General features: G+C 36.1%; 1 protein-coding gene and 1 long non-coding RNA gene across 5 annotated transcripts in view; one reads left to right on the forward strand and one right to left on the reverse strand.

Annotated features, from left to right (window-relative positions):
* The window catches only part of lpp (LIM domain containing preferred translocation partner in lipoma), a 248,798-nt gene that overhangs the window by 223,376 nt on the left and 4,194 nt on the right, over nucleotides 1-21,228 (forward strand). For all 4 annotated transcript variants that reach the window (XM_051112291.1, XM_051112292.1, XM_051112294.1 and 1 more), the window contains exon 9: nucleotides 19,132-19,310. In XM_051112291.1, the coding sequence (XP_050968248.1) occupies nucleotides 19,132-19,310 (179 nt within the window). The remainder of the gene's footprint in view (nucleotides 1-19,131; nucleotides 19,311-21,228) is intronic.
* On the reverse strand, nucleotides 12,479-14,656 carry LOC127166761 (uncharacterized). Its single transcript, XR_007827933.1, has 4 exons — nucleotides 14,411-14,656; nucleotides 13,979-14,122; nucleotides 13,595-13,696; nucleotides 12,479-13,488 (listed from the first exon to the last, which is right to left on the reverse strand). It is a non-coding gene; the product is annotated as an uncharacterized LOC127166761 (long non-coding RNA).

Below are 21,228 nucleotides of genomic sequence, written 5' to 3' on the forward strand. Positions count from 1 at the left end.
TAACCACGCACGACTTTTCCAACGGGATTACGTAATGCATAAAGATGTGCAAGCACATTGCAGAGCTAGTGCAAGATGAGCATTTTTGGTTTTTTTTTTTTGTTTTTTTAAGAAAATGACTAATTTTGCATTGAAACTGAAGTTTGGACCTTCAACCAGTTGGCCACTATTGAAGTCCACTATATGGATAAAAAATCCTGGAATGTTTTCCTCAAAAAACAAAATTTCTTTTTGACTAAAGAAAGGAAGACATGAACATCTTGGATGACATGGGGTGAGTAAATTTGATTAATTTTTTATTCTTTAAGTAAACTAATTTAACTTTTGCATTATTTAAAGAAAACATTTACATTTTAAATAAATGCTGTTCTTTTGAACTTTCTGTTCATCAAAGAATTTTGAAAAAAATATTAGGCTGCAAAACTGTTTAACTGATAATAATAGGAAATGTTTCCTGACTTCTGAAAGATGATTTTAAAATATTCTAAAATAGAAAAGTTATTTTAAATTGTAATAATATTTTTACAACATTGCTGTTTTTACTGTAATACAAAATAAATGCAGCCTTGGTGAGCATACTAAACTTCTTTCAAGAACAACGTACCCCAAACCCTTTTTAACGATAGTATATTGTAATTATTTTACATATATTTTTGCATATAAGAAGCAGATATTTGAACTTCAAAAGAAGGCTTCTGTTCCAAGTATGAATTAGTTTGTGAATAAAGGCTATCACACAGTGACATCCAGTAATCTTTCTCTAAAGCATCAAACAGGAACTACTAGACCATTTGTTAAAATCTCTCATTTTGCATATTCTTTGGAACAGCACTGATAGCATTAGCATGTTTCCGCCTCTAGGCAACAGACAACACAAAACTTTTGAACAGCGCAACTAGATATCATTCATTCCTTTCAGTAATAGACAGGAAGACTGCCTGCTGGAGATTCTCTGTTATCTCTCATCTGCATCCTGCTCTCCCGTCGTCTTATCGGGCACTCGTGTGCTCCCAGCGTTGCAACTGACCCACAAAGCACAATAGCAATAATCAGCCTTTGTGCGTTGGTTTTCCCTGGCCCCACCCATCAGCGACTTATCATTGCTTGTTTGAATATGGCACAATACAGATAAACTTATTCACAGCTCAATTAATCTATCTTTTTGCATGAAGTGGTCTGTAATCCTGTTAATGTGACATCAGTGGTTTGTCTGTTGTTTTCACTTCTTACCCTGCTGTGTTGTTAAAGCAGCAGCTGCGGTGTGCATCTGGTACCCGTTCTTGGACCTTTTTCGTTTTCAAATACCTAATGTAATCGAGGCCGCACATGTTCACTGAGCCTCTTACACACACTCAACTGTTCAATTTAACCTCGCACAGTGGGAATAGTTTTTATGCACAGTCAACATCACATTATTTACATTTACAGCACTGATGTTTGCCTATGATTTACAGTATGTTCACCCTGCTGGCAAATGTTTAATGACGATTCATGCAAAAAGAAAATCTTCAAAGTACAGACACTTTCACAATTGTTCTGCAAGGAAATGCAGAGCCACCACATCATTTTCCTCCTCCTTATTTCTTTGTTAATTTGGTTTTGACAGGGATTTGAGGGGAAAGTTCAGCGCTTGAGGGTTCTCTGTGGAGCTGTGTGATTAGGAGGGTTACTTAAAGACAAATGTTCCTGAAAACTACTATGGCCTAAAACGCTGGAAGGAAAAACGACACTGCTTTGGGGAGAATAGAAGTGTTAGTCCTGCGAATGAGAGAGCTGATTCCTTGGTGTGGGCTTAGTGTTGTATTTGTATGCAAATATACAAATACAGCTCTCGCAGTGTAAAGCTAGTTAGCTTGTAACGGCACCAGCAGAATGTAGGTGGTAAATACAGTTTAATTCAAAATAGATGTTTGTGTATAGAAGTTAATGGCACTTTAGAAGATAAAAAGAAAATTCTTTTAAAATTTAGTTTAAAACACACATTCCAAGTTCTTAGGATTGTAAACTTTATATTTGTGTTGGTTTTAAATGATTTTAAAACTTTTTAAACCATTTTTCAAGAGAAGTTTTAATTGAATGACTCTAAAGTGTTGCATGCTGTAACTTTCAAGGAAAAGCATTTTCCTCACGTCCGTACATGTGAACATACACACCTTAATCATTCATTTTAAAATTAAGTGTAAGATTTTGGTAACACTTTAGAATAGGGAACACTTATTCAGTATTAACTACAACTTTTCCCTCAATAAATTCTTAATTTGCTTAATATTAATAGTTAATAAGGTAGTTGTTAAGTTTAGGTATTGGGTAGGATTAAGGAAGTAGAATAAGGTCATGTGGAATAAGGCATTAATATGTGCTTAATTAGTACTAGTAAATGGCTAAAATTCTAGTAATATGCATGCTAATAAGCAACTAGCTAAGAAAGTGTTACCCAGAAGTCTCTAATGCTCACCAAGGCTGCATTTATTTGGCCAAAATACAGTTAAAAGAGTTATATTGTGAAATACTACTACAGTTTGAAATAACTGTTTATTTTAATGTTTTAAAATTAGGGCTGTCAGTTTAACACATTAACTTAATTAGTTATGAAAAATAATGCAATTAAAATATTTTAACGCAGTTAACACACTGGCCCCGTCCCCAGGTCTGTACATATATTTCATAAAGTTGACTGTTAACAAATATGATGCAGGGCAACAACTCTATAAATGCAGGTATGCCCTAAAATTCAAGATATTGGTGCAAAAAATTCCCCTGTATGTGTTTTGTCTCATATTTATATATATCACGTATCACACAATATCACATGGGCAGCAAGAGCAATATGACATGAGTGCTGATTTTGTCTCGATCTATCACAAGCTTAAATGTAATTTTATACAGCAGTTCAGTAAATAGGAAGTTGATATTGTAGTATACTTTAAACATTATATTATGTGTTATGCTCAGTTTTGCAGAGAACATATTACCATTGAAGCCATAGCAGAATTGTTGCGTCTCTAACCAACACAGCAGTGTTTCTGAATTATTCCCCCGTTTTGAACGAATCGTGTGAATCAATGATTCAAAGGCCCATTTATAAAGAGAGCCATTTACGCCATTCCTGAATGAATCAACCATTTGAACAAATTGAATCGAATGACTCATAAAGACATTTACCGCCGCCTGCTGGCAGATTTAGTTTTTTATTTGGAGTATTGTTTAAAAAAAAAAAAAACGTTAAAGGGATAGTTACCCCTAAGGGATAGTTAGTGGATTACATTTGTTTGTGAAGGGAATGCACCTCCTGATCTACATATATCCGTCTATGTTCACGCAAATCATTCGTGATCCAGCTTCACTTACAGCAGAAGTGAGTATAAGAGGTTTTTTATGAATCTTTGAGATCGCCTTTCCTAATAATGTGCTAGTTTGCACGTTTAGCGGCTAAACGCGGCTAAAGTAAACAGGCTCGTCACTCCACAGAGAGAAGAGAGGGGCGGGGCGAGCAGAGCTCATTTGCATTTAAAGCAGCCTCGACCTGAATGGGTTGTTTTTTGCAGAGCTGGTTTTGGCAAGGTAAAAAGGGTGTTGTTTTACACTACCATTGCGAATTTTTAAACAAAGTATATTATAGACTTTTCATTAAGACCCTAAAGAATCATATCAACTTGTGGAAAATGGGCATCCGATGACCCCTTTAAGAAAAGTATTAATTTCTTTAAAAAAATAATAAGTAAAACTGAACATGTTCTTACTGAACATAATCTAAAGTAAATAAAGTGTGTATTTTCTAGGATAAAAAAGAATACTGTATATATTACTGTTTTTATTTGATTTGTCTTAAATCTTAAATATCATTAATTTTGGAAAAGTTCCACCACATGGAAGTCTGAACTGAAAAGCATCATGTCATTAACCCACATTTTCTGTTTATCATAGCAACAATTATTCATCAGTTGATGCAGCTGAGCGTATGTTTATTTGATATATTCTGACAGTCCTTTCAGGTGTCTGGATTGCGGTGGCAGAGCCATGATGTAAAACATGTCACATTGCGATAGTCTGCTGCATCCTCCGCAAACTAGCAATCAGAACAGGCTTGCAGATCCCCAATTTGCATAATTCCTTTAATGAATCAGGTGCTAAAGCAACACCTAGTGTGCAAATATATGCGACACTATCAGCGGGCAGAATGCATTCTGTTAATTCCCCTTTAAGACGTTCTGTAATGGTCACACAGGTCATGCTTTCCCAGGGTTTCTGAACACAAAGTACAGAAGACTGCACAGTTGAGGCTAAATTTATGTGTCCCCTCTCTGAGTGAGTTTGTAGGATGATGCACATTATCATAAATTAAGAGCTTTGTACAGAGAGCGCTAGTGGGGGAAGTGCTGCTTGTGGCTCTTTCCCCTAGTGCAAGATCAGCTTTGACATGTGTTTACTCCTCTACATAAATATTTAGGAACACAAAAATTCTCTCTGGCTCAAATCTTTTGCTCAACTCTTTGGTCAAGTCCCCTATGGGCCAGTGTCTATGTCACAAACTGTTATCCATATTTATCAGCTCAGCTTGATTGCCTCTTTTGGCCTTCCAGCTTCTGTTTTGGACTGATTCACTGTTTTATAAGGAAGCTTGTTTTCACCAAGAAGTAAAAATGTATTAAGGTAATTATGACTTTTTATCTCACAATTCTTTTTTTTTTTTTGTTTCCTCATAATTGACTTTTCATAGGGAGTTTGATTGACAGGTGATCTAACCAATCATAATGCTGAATCTGCCGTTTTGTCCGACAAACAAACCAGACGGGAGAGTAGATTTACGTCGGTGGACTTGAACTTGAAAAATGTTGTGTTTTGACTTCTTTCTACGGCTGAAACAAGATACCGTCTGATGTTTATTCATGCTTATTTTGTGCTATAACTAGTAAAGAGAAACAAAAAATGATCGGTTGATGCGCCTTTTGAACTGAGGTGCTACCATGATCTGTCACTCCACATTAAAGAGCCACAAAACGGTATTTTAGTGTTTGAATTTCCTAAAAAGAAAAAAACTGCGAAATTTGAAAGCTGAGACTTGATGCGTTGTCAGTGTCATCTTTGCTCTGCGATGTATTTTTGACTGTGTGAGAACATGATGTTTGTGGCGTGACCGCCATGGCTTGTCGGACATAGCAACAGAAACTAAGGTGGGCGGGTCTTTGCGAAGGGTCAGTTGCAAGTATACATCTAGCAATTCGGGTTTTTGTGTCCGTCACAGAAGTAAGAAATAAAAAAAGTATTTTTTTTTTTTTTTCTGACAATTCTGACTTTTTTTCCACACAGTTGTGAGTTCATATCTTAGTTTGCACCACAGAATAAAAAATAGAGTCACTAATTAAAGGTAATTGTGACTTTCACAATTCAGACTTTTTTTTGTCTCACAGTTATGACTTTTCCTCTCAGAATTCCTTGTCTGTCTTGCTGTTGTGAGTTATAAAGTCATAATTGTGAGTGTACATCTTGAAATTCTGGAAATCAAAAATAAAAGATAACTGCAACTTTTTATTTCACAATTCTGACTTTTTCTTACATTTTAGAATTTTTTACGTGCAGTTTCAAGTTTTTCTCACAATTTTGACTTTTCTTTTTTTAGAATTCCTAGTTTGTCTCACTATTGTAAGTTATAAACTCATAATTGTGAGTCAACATATCGCAATTTCTCTAAAATTCTGGCATTTTTTTCTCTGAAAAAGTTTATTTCTTGCAATTTTTTTAAATTATTTTCTAATTTTATTTTTGGTTTCCACAACAAAATTAAATAAATAAATAAAATAAAAGATATTTTTTATCTCACAATTCAGACTTTTTTTTCTTTTCTTTTTTTTTTCATGATTGCGAGTCTACATCTCGCGTTTCAATTTTTTTTGTGTCCGTCATGGAATTAAAAAATAAAAATGGTATATGTTTATTTTTTTCTTCTGACGGTTATGACTTTTTCCTCTTACAGTTGTAAGTTTATATCTTTTTTCCACTACAGAATTAAAATAATAATGATAATTAATTAAATTAAAGGTTTTAATTTTGATGTCCTCTGTTGCATGATACCAGCATCCAAATTCCCAGTTTGTCTCACTATTGTAAGTTATACACTTGTAAATACAGCGAAAATCATACGTTTTTTTTTTTTTTTTTTTTTTTTTTTTTTTTACAAAGAATTTACAAAGTTTACATCTCACAATTCTGGCATTTTTTTCCTTTGAAACCTGAGTTTATATCTTGAAACTTATCTTTTTTAAAATAATAAATAATTAAATAAAGAATACGGTTTTAAAAAAGATAATTGCAACATTTATCTCACAATTCTGACTTTTCTTTTCAGAATTTCAAGTTCGTATTGTGAGTTGTAAACTTCTGAGTCGTCATATTGCTATTCTGATTTTTCCTCATAATTCAGAATTTTCTCTGAAATCATCTTTAAATCTTATTTATATCTTGCAATTTATTTTGTTTTATTTTTTGTTTCCACAATGAAATTAAATAAATTAATAAACAAAATAAAAGGTAATTTCTATATATATTTTTTTACATCTCTACATCACCTACATCTCACAATTAAATTTTTTTGTGTGTGTTACAGAATTAAAAACTAAAAATATTAATTGCATTTTTTTTTAATCTCAGAATTCTGACCTTTTTCCCTCACATTTGTAAACTGATATATTTTTTTCCTCACAGAATTAAAAAAATAATGAATTTTAATTTTAATGTCCTCTGTTGCATGATACCAGCATCCAAATTCCAAGTTTGTCTCACTATTGTAAGTTATAAACTTGTAACTGTTAGTCGACATATTGTAAATCAGAACTGACAGTCTGAGTCTATATCTTGCATTTTTTTTAATAAGAAACAAATAAATAAAGAATAAAATTTTTAAATAGGATAATTGCAAATTTTATCTCAGAATTCAGAGTTTTTTCTTACAATTGCAAGTTTTATTTTATTTATTTATTTATTTATTTATTTATTTATTTATTTAGTGGTGGGGCTTCCATAGTGTCAGGAACCGATGCGGTGTTAATAATCAGACAACAGCTGAACTTTTGTAGCTGTGACTACCTGAAATTGAAAGTAAACTGGCGTCAAAAAGTCAAAGTACAAAGTCTCTTAATATAAGATTTGATCAGATTAACCAAATTAAGATTTAAGCAGATCACTCTTGACCTTATTCACTAATCTTATCCTTAACTGTGATGTTAAATACACAATAATATTTTCACAGCCAGTAAATGAGCTCTTAATCCAGGATCAGCGGAGGAAATGGGCGCCCCACTGTTAAGCAAAAAGAGGTAAATGCCGTTTTGTTCCATGTAAGTTGCCCACTGCTGATCAACTCAACAAGACTAATGGCTAAGACTGCTTTAATTTGCGAGATAGCCCTGTTTTTTTTTTTTTTGTTTAAGCAGGCGAACTGGAGGGCTGAATGGCATTGAGGTTAATTATGTTAGTAAGGTGCTATGTTTGTGGCACCCTGCAGATCTCTTCCCTGTCGAAACTGCTCTCTTCCTGCCAGGCGGCTCACGTTACTACTGTCAGAACACTTAATTGCCTGGAGCACTTAATTAATTGGAGATCATAATTTCTGGTAATCGGGCGTGTTTAACGTAGTCCCCCTTCCCCATCTTTCCTCCTGGACTTTTACTGCATGATTATTCAGATCCAGACAACTTGTTGGATGGAGGCTGGTTTAGATAAATGGCCAGGTCCCTATGGCCTGCTTCATTGCTGCCTGATTTACTGCACACTCTCTCATGGAAAATATGGGGAGAAATGCAATCACTGTTATGAGATTGCGCATTCCAGAGAATTTGATTTTACTATTTGGGTCAGTGATAAATATGAGTGCCCACAAGGCAGGAAAATCTTTTAAAACTTATAAAACATGTTTTCTTAGAAATCTACTCCATATTCATGTTATTTTACGACAGTTTTAAAAAGTGCCTTCAAAGAAAGTTTATATAAATGACTATAAAAAGACCATGTGACCACCAAGCTAAAAGTCAGAACATTTTCCTGAATACATGTGTACATATTTTTCAGAAACGTGCTGGTATAAATACAAGCATTGACTAGAGTGGCCGCGATCAGCTCCGGTGGCTGCGTCAGAGCTGTAATGTGCCAAAGACTAGTGCAGTGTAAATGGACTCCTTTCAAATGTGTTTCAACCGTGGAAAGACATCAACAAAACAGAGTGGAAATAAAACGTCATGTAGCATTTAATTTACCTCAGGCAAGTCATCAGTGTCCACAGCTTGTTAGTTCATTACAGAAATTAAGTCTAGAGAATACTCATTATATTTTACTTTACATGTTAGTCTTAATTATTTAATGTAGGCTATGTTTAAATTAATCTGTTATGAAACATGTTATGACTCTTCCATGTAGCCATTGTGTAGGCTAATTGAATATATTTTAACAAATAAAAATTGTATAAGGTAATTTAAAAACGGCATTATGCACAAATTACGTTTGCATACATTTTTTTAAAGTTAAGTGTTAATTATTATATTTAAAAATGAATAGTAATTCAATTTAATTTTGGGTTTAGTTATTAATTGTAACCTTATAATCTAAAAGGGCTTCCTAAAGTTAAGCATAAGCTGAGGTAGATTTTTAACGCTAAGAAAATTTTAATTATAACTGAATGCATTTAAAGAAAGAGCAACTAGTTTACTTTAAAAAATACAATAAATAAAAATCTTTAATTTTTCCCCCTGCTGTACCAAATCATACCGAACCGTGACGTTAATACCAGGGTTGCCAAGTCCGTGGTTTTCCTGTGGAATTGGGCTACTTTAACACTGTTGCCGCTGGTTGTTTTTGATGTCCGAGGGTTGAATTGCCCCCAATAACGTCATATTTAGCATATTTAGGGAACCCCGACAAAAAACATGTATTTTATCCCCCAGAACGTGACTCTCTGGGCTAGTTTTGAGTAGCAATTGGGTGGATTTTGTTGTGAAAACCTGGCAACCCTGGTTAAAACCGAGGTACATACCGAACTGCCATATTTAAGTACTGTTACACCCCTTTTTTCCCTATTTTGCCATCAGTCAAAACTGTTTGCTCTGGAACAAATAATAGATTAGTGAGACTGCACGTTAGATTTACCCAAAACAAAATTCATCAGAACCAGTGGCAAATTCCAGAAGATCTGGCCGAGGTAAGGCTACTCTCGGCGGGTTCATGAGCACTGAACGGCCACTGATTCCCTGGAGCTCACATCTCCGAAAACATTGGAGCAAATTTTCAAATAGATGTTATGTTGCTTAACAGTCCATATCTAAAGTCTAAACAAGTATATTATCACCTAAAAACTCTTAAAACTACATTCTGTGGGACAAAAATACTATTATTTATAAAATTATAGTGGATTTGGACGTCCACCATGACACGTGCTGTGAGAAATACCGCAAACGGAATGATACAAATGGTGAAATGGTTGGAGTTCTGATATCACTAGAATATCACACTCCTCTCAGTCAATCAGATTTAAGGACCAGAAAGAATTTTTCCCTATCTAGCTTATTTTTTGCATAAGAGTGGACGTGGCCATTTTCTAAGTTTTATGGGTTTGGCTTCCGGTCTCATCTACGTCCAGCTATTTTTAGCTGTACAAAACAGCTTGTTTTGCTGCTTGATATTGCAAACTGGTTAGTATTTCCATGTTATTTTAATGTATTATGTTAATTGTGAACACTGGTTTGTAGTGTAAACTTTGTACCGTTTACTGCACGTTGTTATTCTTCTTGTTATTCCCTATAGCGGCTAACAAACTGGAAGTCTCGCCCATTGGCTTACTTCCACATTGAAGAATAAGGTGTATAAGGCCCCCCATTGTACAACACATTATTTAAAGATCCTCTGATATGGGCTAAAATATTTTCAGTATTTCAAATATTTCTGCTGTAATTATGACAAAACTGAGAGCCCATACTGTATTGTGAAACCACAAAGGCTGTGCCTAGATATTTTCCCAGGGTGGCCCAGTGAGGGTACATTTTGCCACGTTCAGCAGAGGCTTCTGGTAACAGATGTCCTCTGTTGCATGATACCAGCATCCCGTCGGCTAGTCTGTGCCACAGTGCACACAAGTTTCCACCCACTTGGCTGGGCCAACAGTCATGTCTGTCATTGTTCTGGAGGAAGGTGATGACACACCAGAGTTTAAAAACAAAGCTCCTCAGCAACAATTACACGTGCTCACAATAAAGTTCGAGCGGGGTTTATTGACCAAGGTTAGTAGGATGCCATAAGTCAATTTTTTATCAGAATTACAAGAGCACTAAAGATCATAAACAGAATGAACGTCTTTGCGCTTTCTTTTATATCCTGTCTGCCCCATGTGATTGCAAGTGACATTGCTTCCCACCTTGCCTTCAGCCCAAGCTGATAGATGTAAAGGGTAGGGAACAGACAGAAACTCACACCAACACCTTTCTAGAGCTGCCCTCACACCGGCGCGACTGGCATACGTCTTGAAAGAGTTAGCGCTGCCCACGCTCGCCTATCACACTGAAGTACAGAGGGTGATGAAGACAGGTGAATCCACCCTGCTTGTTTTGCTTGATGTTAGAAGTACAGCAGCAAAGCATACGTTCGAAGCTCTCTGCCATCGCTTGCTATGAAATATTCATATCTGTCTGCATTAGCATTAGCAAGCTACTAATTGAGTTCTGTGTATTCAGACATGATTAACTGGCTGGCATTCCTCAAAGGAGAGACCCAATTAGATAGCACTTGCATGAATTGCCTTGCAACTTCCCTCCTCACGCTGTTGTCCCTGTTTGTGTGTGTGGTTGCGTTGTGTGTTTCTATGGAGCGCGTTACAGCTCTTAATTTTTAATTTTCTTGCATGTCTCTTCTGTAATGTACAGTAGGTGTAACCAGGCAGAAAATGTGACCATTTAAAGAGTGTTTTGTAGTTAGCTCACCCAAAAATTACTCACCCTCATGTCGTTCCAAACAAATTAAGATATTTTTGATGAATTCCGAGAGCTTTCTGATCCTGCGTAGACAACAATGTAACTGACATGTTCAAGGCCCAGAAAGGTAGTAAGGACATCATCAAAATAGTCCATGTGACTTTTGTGGTCTAACCTTAATTTTATGAAGTTACGAAAATATGTGTGCAAAGACAACAAAAATAAAAAATTTCATTCAACAATTTTTTCTCTTCCTTGTACCATAGAGTACCATGGCCCACGTCACAATGCCGGCTCCTTCGTCAGCAGCACCACGCACATGCATCGTGGTACTTTTGCGAACGTGTGGCGAAGACTGACACGAAAGAATATAAACTGTTGAATAAAGTCGTTTATTATCGTTTACCCAAATTATTCTCACAGCTTTATAAAATTACGGTTGAGCCAGTGATGTCACATGGGCTATTTTAACGATATTTTAATTTTTTTTTGATGAATACAACATGAATGCAAGTATATTTCTAAGAACTTGCCTGTGTATTTCAGACTAAACTTGCTTAAAAAAAGAAAAAGATTCCTTTTCTTTACCAAGGACACTCATTTTTTGTGATCGCCCTGCATTAGAATCTTTTACTCGTATTTACTTTGATGTGGATGAAATGGATGAATAGAAGTGCAAGCATGGTTTTGAATGAGATTGATTTTAAAATGAATTCCACACAGAAAGATTTTTTAAGAAATACTGGGATATTCTACAGTAACAGTGAAACCTTCTGAGGTAACTGCCACAGTGAAGTCAGTACAGGAATGTGTCTGAAATGTAATGGCGGGGTGATGTCTTGGGAAAAGACATCGAGAGTTCTTGGCTCAGTGCCTCTGCATTCATATCCAATCCCCTGTAGCTCTCTTTCCTTTAACTCTCTTTATTTAAGTAGCTCAAAAGATAGTTTCCCTGAGCACCTCACAGTCCCAGGGATCCAAAGCGGCAGTTTGGTTCTAGTCTGGTTTTCAGTGCTAAGGACCTTCTGTCGACCTGTCACCCATTACCATCTATCAAGACTAGTTAAAGCCGTAGTCCTCATTCTCAAGCGCTGTGTGTATGCCTGTAATCTTTGTGGCTGATGCATTTTATTAATTTAAAAAAGCGTATATATATATGTGACCACAAAACCAGTCATAAGCAGCACAGGTGTATTTGTAGCAGTAGCCAACAATACATTGTATGGGTCAAAATTATCTTTTTGTTATGCCAAAAATCATTAGGATATTAAGTAAAGATCATGTTCCATGAAGATATTTTGTACATTTCCTACCGTAAATATATCAAAACTTAATTTTTGGTTAGTAATATGCATTGCTAAGAACTTTAAAAGAAATGTTCTCAATATTTAGATTTTTTTTTTACACCCTCAGGTTTTCAAATAGTTGTATCTCAGCCAAATATTGTACTATCATAACAAAGCTTATTTACTCAGCTTTCAGATGATGTATAAATCTCAATTTCAAAAGATTGACCCTTATGACTGGTTTTGTGGTCCGGGATCACATATGATAAAAAATTAAGTTATTCATGTCTTCTGACCCATATACAAAGGCCAAACCACACTTACCAAGATGTGTATGTGTTACGTATATTAATCATGCAGTTAATTAACTTAAAATTTGTAATAAAATGACAGCCTTAGTATTTTTACATAAATGCATAGATTTTTAGTCAATGATTTATCTATTCAGAGCAGCCTAGTGACCTTTGACCTTTCAGCTACAGTCAGCGAGTTCATAGTTTTCTTTGCTTTTTCCTAATATAAATTCACCTTATGACCTAATGATCTGGATCCACACAATTTTCCAAGTTTTTTTTGTTTTTTCTTCCCTGGAGGCGTCTGTATATTATCACATCGCAGACAGGCGCTCTAATGTGAAACTGTCACATGTACATAAATAAAAACGGAATTTTGGTGCTGACAGATAATCAAAAAGTTTAATGCGAAATACAGTATGGTATATTTATAACGAGAATTAAGTATTAAAGCCATTTTGGTTTTAAAACTCTTTAGATTTGAGAAGATATTTGGATACAGTTTCTAAAGTAAATGCAGCTGGCAGAGTGACATTGAAGGGTACAGGTGTTTTAATATTCTGTGCAAAACAAATCCATGCCGCCAAGCTAACTGAGAATCATGTAAAATTGATAAAGCCTCCTATCAAAGAAGACATCCAGTAACTTCAGAGTGTTTTGCTTTAATACACATCGAGCGCCGTGGATTGGCAGTTGATGCTTACAGTGTACGTAGAGCGCATGTGATTTTTCCTGCATGAATATTGGTTTGTTCCACACATTTTTTTCTTCACATTTCACCATTTTATCCAGACAGTCTGCTTTCTGTTTTATGTAGACCGGTCTTCAAATAAGTATCATTATTTGTGGAATGCAAAGCTTTTGAGTCATTCTTACGTCCAGCACTATGCAAAGTTGTCCTGTTAGAGCATAGTGCGTCGTGTTCGGAGTTTAGCCGTGCTGCACCCACAAAAAGATGAGTGGCTGGAAGAAAGAGAGGAAGAGAGAGTGTTGGAGCACTTTGTCAGGAAATTGAAAAAGCAACAAGGGAAAGAAGAGGCTACAATTGACTTCAGTGCTCTCCACTCACCCTTTCGTTCAGAAAGAGGCTGTCTGACCTAAATTCATTCTACCTCATCTGCCTAGACGTTTGTTTAGCCTTCTGGGCAAACACTTAGAGAAATGTATGAAGCTGAAAAAAAGAGGAATATATGTGAATATATTACATTCAGGCAGCGGAGAAGAGTAAACTGAGAGCATGAGTAGACGTTTAGTGCCCTCTAGTGGCTCTCCAAGCTGTAATTCTTCCACCAGAGAAGCCATTAGCGGTGCTCTGTGCAGATTTTCCTAAACCATCTTTGAAAGTTATTACCGGACAGTAAATCCACAGCATGTAAATCAAAACTGCTTTGACGTCAGCGTAAAAGCTGCAGCGAACTGAAAAGCTGTGCTGGGGAAGAGAGGTTTGACTGACCCAGACTTCACTGTCACGCTGTTCGTACGATGACTCTGGCACGACGTATTGTGTGAAATCTGCTCTGAAGTGTGAAAGCGGACTGTTTTTCAATGTTTCTTCAGAAAACTGTAAGCAGCAGGGATCCAGAGTCTGGTTCAAGTCCTTTGGAAAAGCGCAAAGACTCAGGTTAAACATTAGACTGTGTTCCTGAAGGCTATATGCAGACTGTCTGTCTTTCTATAGTTTCCCCTCCCCCTCTTCCTCGCCTCAGAGTTATGAGACGAGCCTCAAGGGTTCTCAGCGGCAAGCTTATTAAAGGTTTTATCCGTTTCCAGGATTTGCAGAGGATTGTGGAACGGACATTGTTTGTACACAAGCGTTGCTCTGGGAAATAATGTTAATTTTTGTTATGCTTGTGAAAGAAATGACACAAATTAGAAACTTGTATACCTACGGCCTTCTTGAGCCTTGGCGATCCCTCGGCAGTCAGTCTTCCCTGACAGACCGTTCTAAAGCTGAACGGTTGATCTAAGAATGACGAGCGGATCGTAGGAGCTCAGGGCCAAGTCCTTTGACCCCCACCTCAGCTTGCTGGTGAACCGAGAGCATGGGAAATGATCCCAGTGCGCAGGCAGTGCAAACAGGATTTGGCTGTGTTGATACACGGGACTCTTTCCAGTAAATTCTGTCCATGCAGCTGAAAACTCTATATACTACAGATCTGTTCCAAGTGACGGATATATTCATAAGTGACGGATTTGTAACACTGTACAGTACATTGGCAGGAACACCATGTGTCACATAACTGTCGTCCCTCACACGAAGCGCACGGGAGATTTCTATAGTTTGGCTGTTAGCTTAGCAGGATGCGAAAGAAGCCTAGCCCACACAAACATCAGTGCTTTTTAGTATTAAATAAAATATGATTACTTCAAACATTTTTATCACTTCATCCTCCAACCTGGATAAACCTTTTCTGTGAATATTTTTCTCTCTGTGCAGTGCTAGCTTATAATTTGCCTAAAACTAGCATGATAAAGTTATGTAACTTCGGGAACACCCTTCATTTCATATGGTGCCTTTAAATGTTGCTTTTTTAGGCAGGTTTGTTTAACTGTGCTAGCTGCATCTATGTTACTCACTTTGGAGGGAAAAAACAAGCCTAGGGAGTGCATGCTTTTACTGCATTATGCAAAATGCAGTTAAACTTTTATAGATTTCATTTGGTTGAACAGTGCTATAGTATCGAAGCCTGTTTCCAACACTGAATAAAAAATAAAAAAGGTAATTGCAACTTATCTTTTTTTCTTGCAGTTGCAAGTTTACAACCAGGATGGCCTGTTTATATCTCGCAGTTCGGAGGGAAAAGAAAGTCAATTTTGACCTTTTTTTTCTCAGAATTGCTTGATATGTACTCACAATTGGGAGTTGTAAAGTCAGAATTGCGAGATATAAACTTACAATTCTGATTTTTTTTTTTTAGAATTACATGAAATAAATTTGCAATTGCAAGTTATAAAGTCAGAATTGCAAGATGTAATCTTACAATTCAGAGTTTTTGTCTCAGAACTGCATGTTTGTGTCTGGCAAATGTGACTTTTTTGCTCGCAATTGTGCGATATATAAAGTCTAGTTCCGAGAGGGGGAAAAATGATGTTTTCTCAGAATTGTGAGTTTATATCTCACACTTTGGACTTAATAACTTTTGAATATAACTTTTTAATAACAATTGTGTGTTCTAAAGTCATAATTACGAGATATAAACTCAAAATTCTGACTTTTTTCAGAGAATTGCGTGATATAAACTCGCAATTGCAAGATACTATAAACTTAAAATTCAGACTTTTTTTTTTTTCTCAGAACTGCGTGTTTGTATCTCACAATTCTGACTTCTTTACTTGCAATTGTGTGATTTATAAAGTGCTTATATAAACTGATATTTTCTCAGAATTGTGAGTTTATATCTCAGAATTTGGACTTAATAACTCACAATTGTGTGTTCTAAAGTCATTGCTTGCATTTCTGAGAAAAACCTCCAAAAACTCCATATAAATTCTGAGAAAAACGTCAGAATTCCCTGTTTATATCCTGCATTTCTGATATTATTACTCGCAAATCTCACAACACAGAATTGTAAGATGTAAACTCGCAATTGCAAGAAAAAAGGTAGCAGTTACCTTTTATTTTTAGTGATAATTTATTGATTAAAAATAAGAATTTGGCATAAAAGATGATACATGCAATTAAAATGTTTAGAAGAAGGTAAAAATGCCCCTGGAAATCAATTTAGGAGGGCAAATTATACCCCTTAACGGAAGATTTCTGTCAAAGAATGTGAAAAATTGTCAGTTGTCCACTGTAGGCCTAGACAACCAGCCAAGATACTGTATCAGCACAAAAACACACCCCGCAAATTATCACCAAATAATCATTATCGACCAAATCCCAGAAAATATCGCACAGCCCTAGTGTGAGCGGTTATCCACGGTCATACTGTCAGCCCTAATCATCAGGGCTCATTGGCGCGGCAAACGTGATGGCTTACAGTGTTGCCACACATGCACACAGGCCTGGAAGTCTGTGTTTGAAAACAGTGCTGAGTGGCTGTGCCAAAGAGACAGGCAGCCAAAGAGGACAGCTGTAGCCTGGAGTACTTACACACACTGAGATGTGTCTGGGCGACCAAATCCCGAATGGAGAAATCCAGGAAATATTTGTGCATCATAGCCTCTCATGTGAAGACAGTCTCACACACATGCTTTCAAAGAGAAAGTCATCCTATAATTGATCACACACAGATGATTTCACCATCCTTTGCAGTAATTGCTAGGCTGTAGGGGAGGGAGGGGGATAGAAGATTCTTTTATATGAAATATCGAAATAACAAATCCAGGGCTCGGGGTGGACATTAAGAAGAGGAATGTGAGCGAAAAGTCATCAGCTGGCCCGCGGCCCGGTATCCGTGGCTGAAGAAAAGCCTGCAGTCATCAGAAAGTGGACGTATTTACTGCTGCGCCTCTCGCAGAACGAAAGCGAGAGTGAAAAATGACTTTGTTTGTGAATCAGAGAGTAGCTAATCAGATCTCACTCTCATTCCATTGCTCACTATATATACTTTATATCAGAACCCCTCTTTTCCCTCAGGCATTTGAGGACAGAGATACACTTGTGACAGCCATTGGGATGCACACATTATCTTACGGAAATCCATTAAATGTTGATAGATAACGGATACTTTAAAGAGTCTGTTCGGCCAAAATGTAAATTCTGTCATCATTTACTCACCCTCGTTCCAAACCTGTTTGACTTTGTTTCCTGCGAGGAACACTAAAGTAGTTCCATATGATGAAAGTTAAAAGCTTTGTGCACCCGAAAATTTTAATTCCATCATTATTTACTCACCCTCATATTGTTCCAACCCCATAAGACTTTCATGTATCTTCCAAACACAAGTGAAGATCATTTTAAAGGAGAACTCCACTTCCAAAACAAAGATTCACTTATAGTGTACTCACCCTCTTGTCATCCAAGATGTTCATGTCTTTCTTCAGTCGTAAGATGTTTTTTGAGGAAAACATTTCAGCATTTTTCTCCATATAATGTACTGATATGGTGCCCCAATTTTGAACTTTCAAAATGCAGTTAAAACGCGGCTTCAAATGATCCCAAATGCGGTTGTAAACGATTCCAGCCGAGAAAGAATGGTCTTATCTAGCCTAATGGTAGTGTTTTTTTATAAAAATAATACGATTTATATACTTCTTAATGTCAAATGCTCAGCTGCCCGAACTGTTTTTTTCCGGTTCATGAAAGTTCACTGTAAAAAATAAAAAACACAATTTGTTGAGTCAGCTTAAAATAATTTGTTACCCTGCTGCCTTAAAATTTTAAGTTCAGTCAACTAAAATAAGTTTAGTCAACTTGAAATGTTAAGTTGTACTAAGTAACAACTTAGATATTTGTGTTTGCTAAACTTAATAGATGGGTAAGTAACCCAGCTGCCTTAAAATTGTTATCTTAAAAAGTTGATTCAAATCAAATATCTAAGTTGTCACTTAGTATAATTTAACATTTCAAGTTGAATAAACTTTTTTTGAGTTGACTGAACTTACAATTTTAAGGCAGCCAGGTTACAAATTATTTTAAGTTGACTCAACAAATTGTTTTTTATAGTGTAGGGTATGTCAAAAAAACTCCCATCTCACGTTCTCCCTCAACTTCAAAATCGTCCTATATCGCTGTTTTACCTATTTTGTTAAAGGTGTTTGATCTTCTTTGCATGTTCACTATGCAAAAACTGGGTCGGTACTTCTGCAGCGATGTAGGATGATTTTAAAATGATTTTTGAAGTTGAGGGAGAAAATACGATTGGAGTTTTTCGACATACCCTAACTGTCTTGAGTCAGAATATACAGAGAAAGACATGAACATCTTGGAAGTGGACTTCTCCTTTAATGAAACCTGATATGTCTATCCATCCGTCCGTTACACCAAAACCTTTAGGCCTCAAAAAGCTATAAAATTGTATGTCTTTATGAAGACACACTGTTGTTTTATGTGATGAACAGATTTAACTTTCTTTCTTTATTCAAACATGGATCAACATGCATACATATGATAGAAATCTTTCAGCTTTCATGAAAAATATCTTTGTTCTTCTTTAAAAGATGAACAAAAGTGATACGGGGTTGAGTAGTTAATGACATTTTTAATTTTTGGGTGAGCTAACCCATTAAAGGTGACATACAGCCTTTAAAGGGTTAAGAACAGTAATGGAAATAAATTAGTCCTTTGGAAGAAAGTAAGTCAAATGGGTTTAAAATTACATGGGAGTCAGTAAATTATGACAGAACTTTCATTTTTGGGTGAACTATGCCTTTAAGGTGTGAGTATGTATGCGTGTGCGCGTTTTGCGAGTTTGTGTGATGGTTCCTCAATGAAAAAGTTAGTAAAGTAGACATGGAAACATTTCTTCTTATCATTGTAAATCAAGCATATTTTCACTTTTGTTTAAGGTCGAAGGTTATTGCAACTGCCAAGCCACGTCTCTTACTATCACAGCTTAAATTATGTTCTTATATAAATCTATCTCAGTTGCCTTTTTTCTACGATTTGCTTTGGCCCAGCATGAACGTTATGTAAGATCTTTGTTTCTCTGTGTTTGATTTTAGAACACCCTGGAGACTTGCAACATATGTAGTAAGCCCATAATGGAGCGTATCCTGCGGGCGACTGGGAAGGCCTATCATCCCCAGTGCTTCACCTGTGTGGTCTGCCATCGGAGTCTGGACGGCATTCCCTTTACTGTGGACGCCTCTAACCACATCCACTGCATCGAAGACTTCCACAAGTATGACCAGAAACACAATTATGCTTCATATATTCCTACTGCAGGAAAACATATTAGCTCAATCTCAATAAACCGTTTAAAGCTTTTTTAGGGTTCAAATATCACATTCAAAACAATTCAACATGTTATTTACAGGAAATATGACTTTTAAGTAGTCTGTTCAGCTTTTTTGCATGTGTTAAGGAATTGAAAGGTTTCAGAAGGAATGTGGGATTGTGAGAATATGATCACAACAGAATTGTCATTGTGTCGAGGAACAGTTGGGCTGTACCTGGATTGTACTCATTGTTACTACTGTGGTATAATTAGGCCACCATCTGCTGAACTTCCCCCGTTTTGCTGTTTTGTTGGTAAAACCCAATGAAGAAGTGAATCACCTGACCGTTTAGCTTTGTGTACACATACTCACCTTGTCTTTCTCTGTTCCCGTCCTGTGTTCTCAAATTGCTGAACACACAAATGTATTCATTGTGGAGCTTTCTAAAACTTTTGTGTCTTTGAAATAAGTTCCACTGGGTTTATTGGTATAGCTGATTGTCTGTCCATTTAGATTAGAGTAATTTTTTATACACCACTTTTAAATATGTAAATGGAATAGAATTACGTTTATTCATTTATTTTTAAAGAATGAGTTCAGCATTTCTTTTCACACTCTTGCATCATTTCAAACCATTCCCTCATTCCAAAGCCTTCCAAACCTGTATGACTTGCTTTTTAAGTTTCTATTCACTGACAATCTTGACTGCCTACTTAGCTCTCCTACACATGCAGGCTTGGAACAATGTAAAGGAGAGTAAGGAGTGACAAAATATGTATTTTTGATGAACGATCCCTTTCATGCGAAGTCAGAGTTATCACGGGTGCTCAATGACTGATACTATCTTGATTCTTTTGCTTTGGATGCCATAATACAAGTTTTTATCTTCAAGTTAACAAATGTTCTAGAGCAGAGTTGCCCAAACTTTACTATGTAGGGCCAAAAATCCAACCCAGGCTCATTAGAAATACATGCCTCTACATACACCGTAATTATGTACCTTACTGCACTGCAGTTTCAAAGTGAAATGTCCAGAGAGTGCCACTAAAACACACCTTCAATACGTGACCGTGGCATATTCTTATTACATTGGTATGGGCACATATTGCTGCATATTTATTACGCTGCTTGAGATATGTATTGTGGCTGTTCAGAGTTCCGATATCTGGGTAGTGTCGCTAAAGGTTAATGCACTATTGTGTTGGAAATAACACCAAACCCAACCCTAAACCTAATCAACAGTGTTAACGAATACAAAATTGATATAAAAATGCATTTGTTGATGCAGCCGTGATATTTTAACTTTCTTGTGTGGATTTGAGCTGTTTTGTTGAACTATAGTTTCACGAGTTCACAGAGCTCTTCATCATTTAAGTGCAACGAGTAGCTTGAGCTACTGAGCAAAGCTACTAAATAAAAAAAATAATAATAAATCACGTATATGAAGCTAAATATAACAACAACATTCAAAAGTATCAGTTTTCAAATCACACAGGGAGTTATAATTGTTTTGGAGCCATAATATAATATTCTGTACGTAATTGTGTGAAAATTAGGCTTTATTAATCAGAACTTTGTGTTTAAATCATACTTTGTGTGAAAAGGAAAAAAAGTTGTTGGAGTTTTACTGCCTCTAGTGTTCATTTCAACTGGATGCTGCATTGATTTGTATATATAGGTAAATTTTTTCAGTTTTGCATTAGTGTATATAAAGGCACATATTTCCAATGAGCCTGTTGCAAAAATAATGTTGTTGCCTAACTACAAGTTTGTGTAAGTAGGTTTTTTTTTGTGTATATATTTGTGTGTGTGTATATATATAAAATTTGTTTATGCTCACCAAACCATTCCCTCATTCCAAAGCATTCCAAACCTGTATGA

This window comes from Labeo rohita, chromosome 6 (genome assembly GCF_022985175.1).
Source record: "Labeo rohita strain BAU-BD-2019 chromosome 6, IGBB_LRoh.1.0, whole genome shotgun sequence".
Taxonomy (NCBI): domain Eukaryota; kingdom Metazoa; phylum Chordata; class Actinopteri; order Cypriniformes; family Cyprinidae; genus Labeo; species Labeo rohita.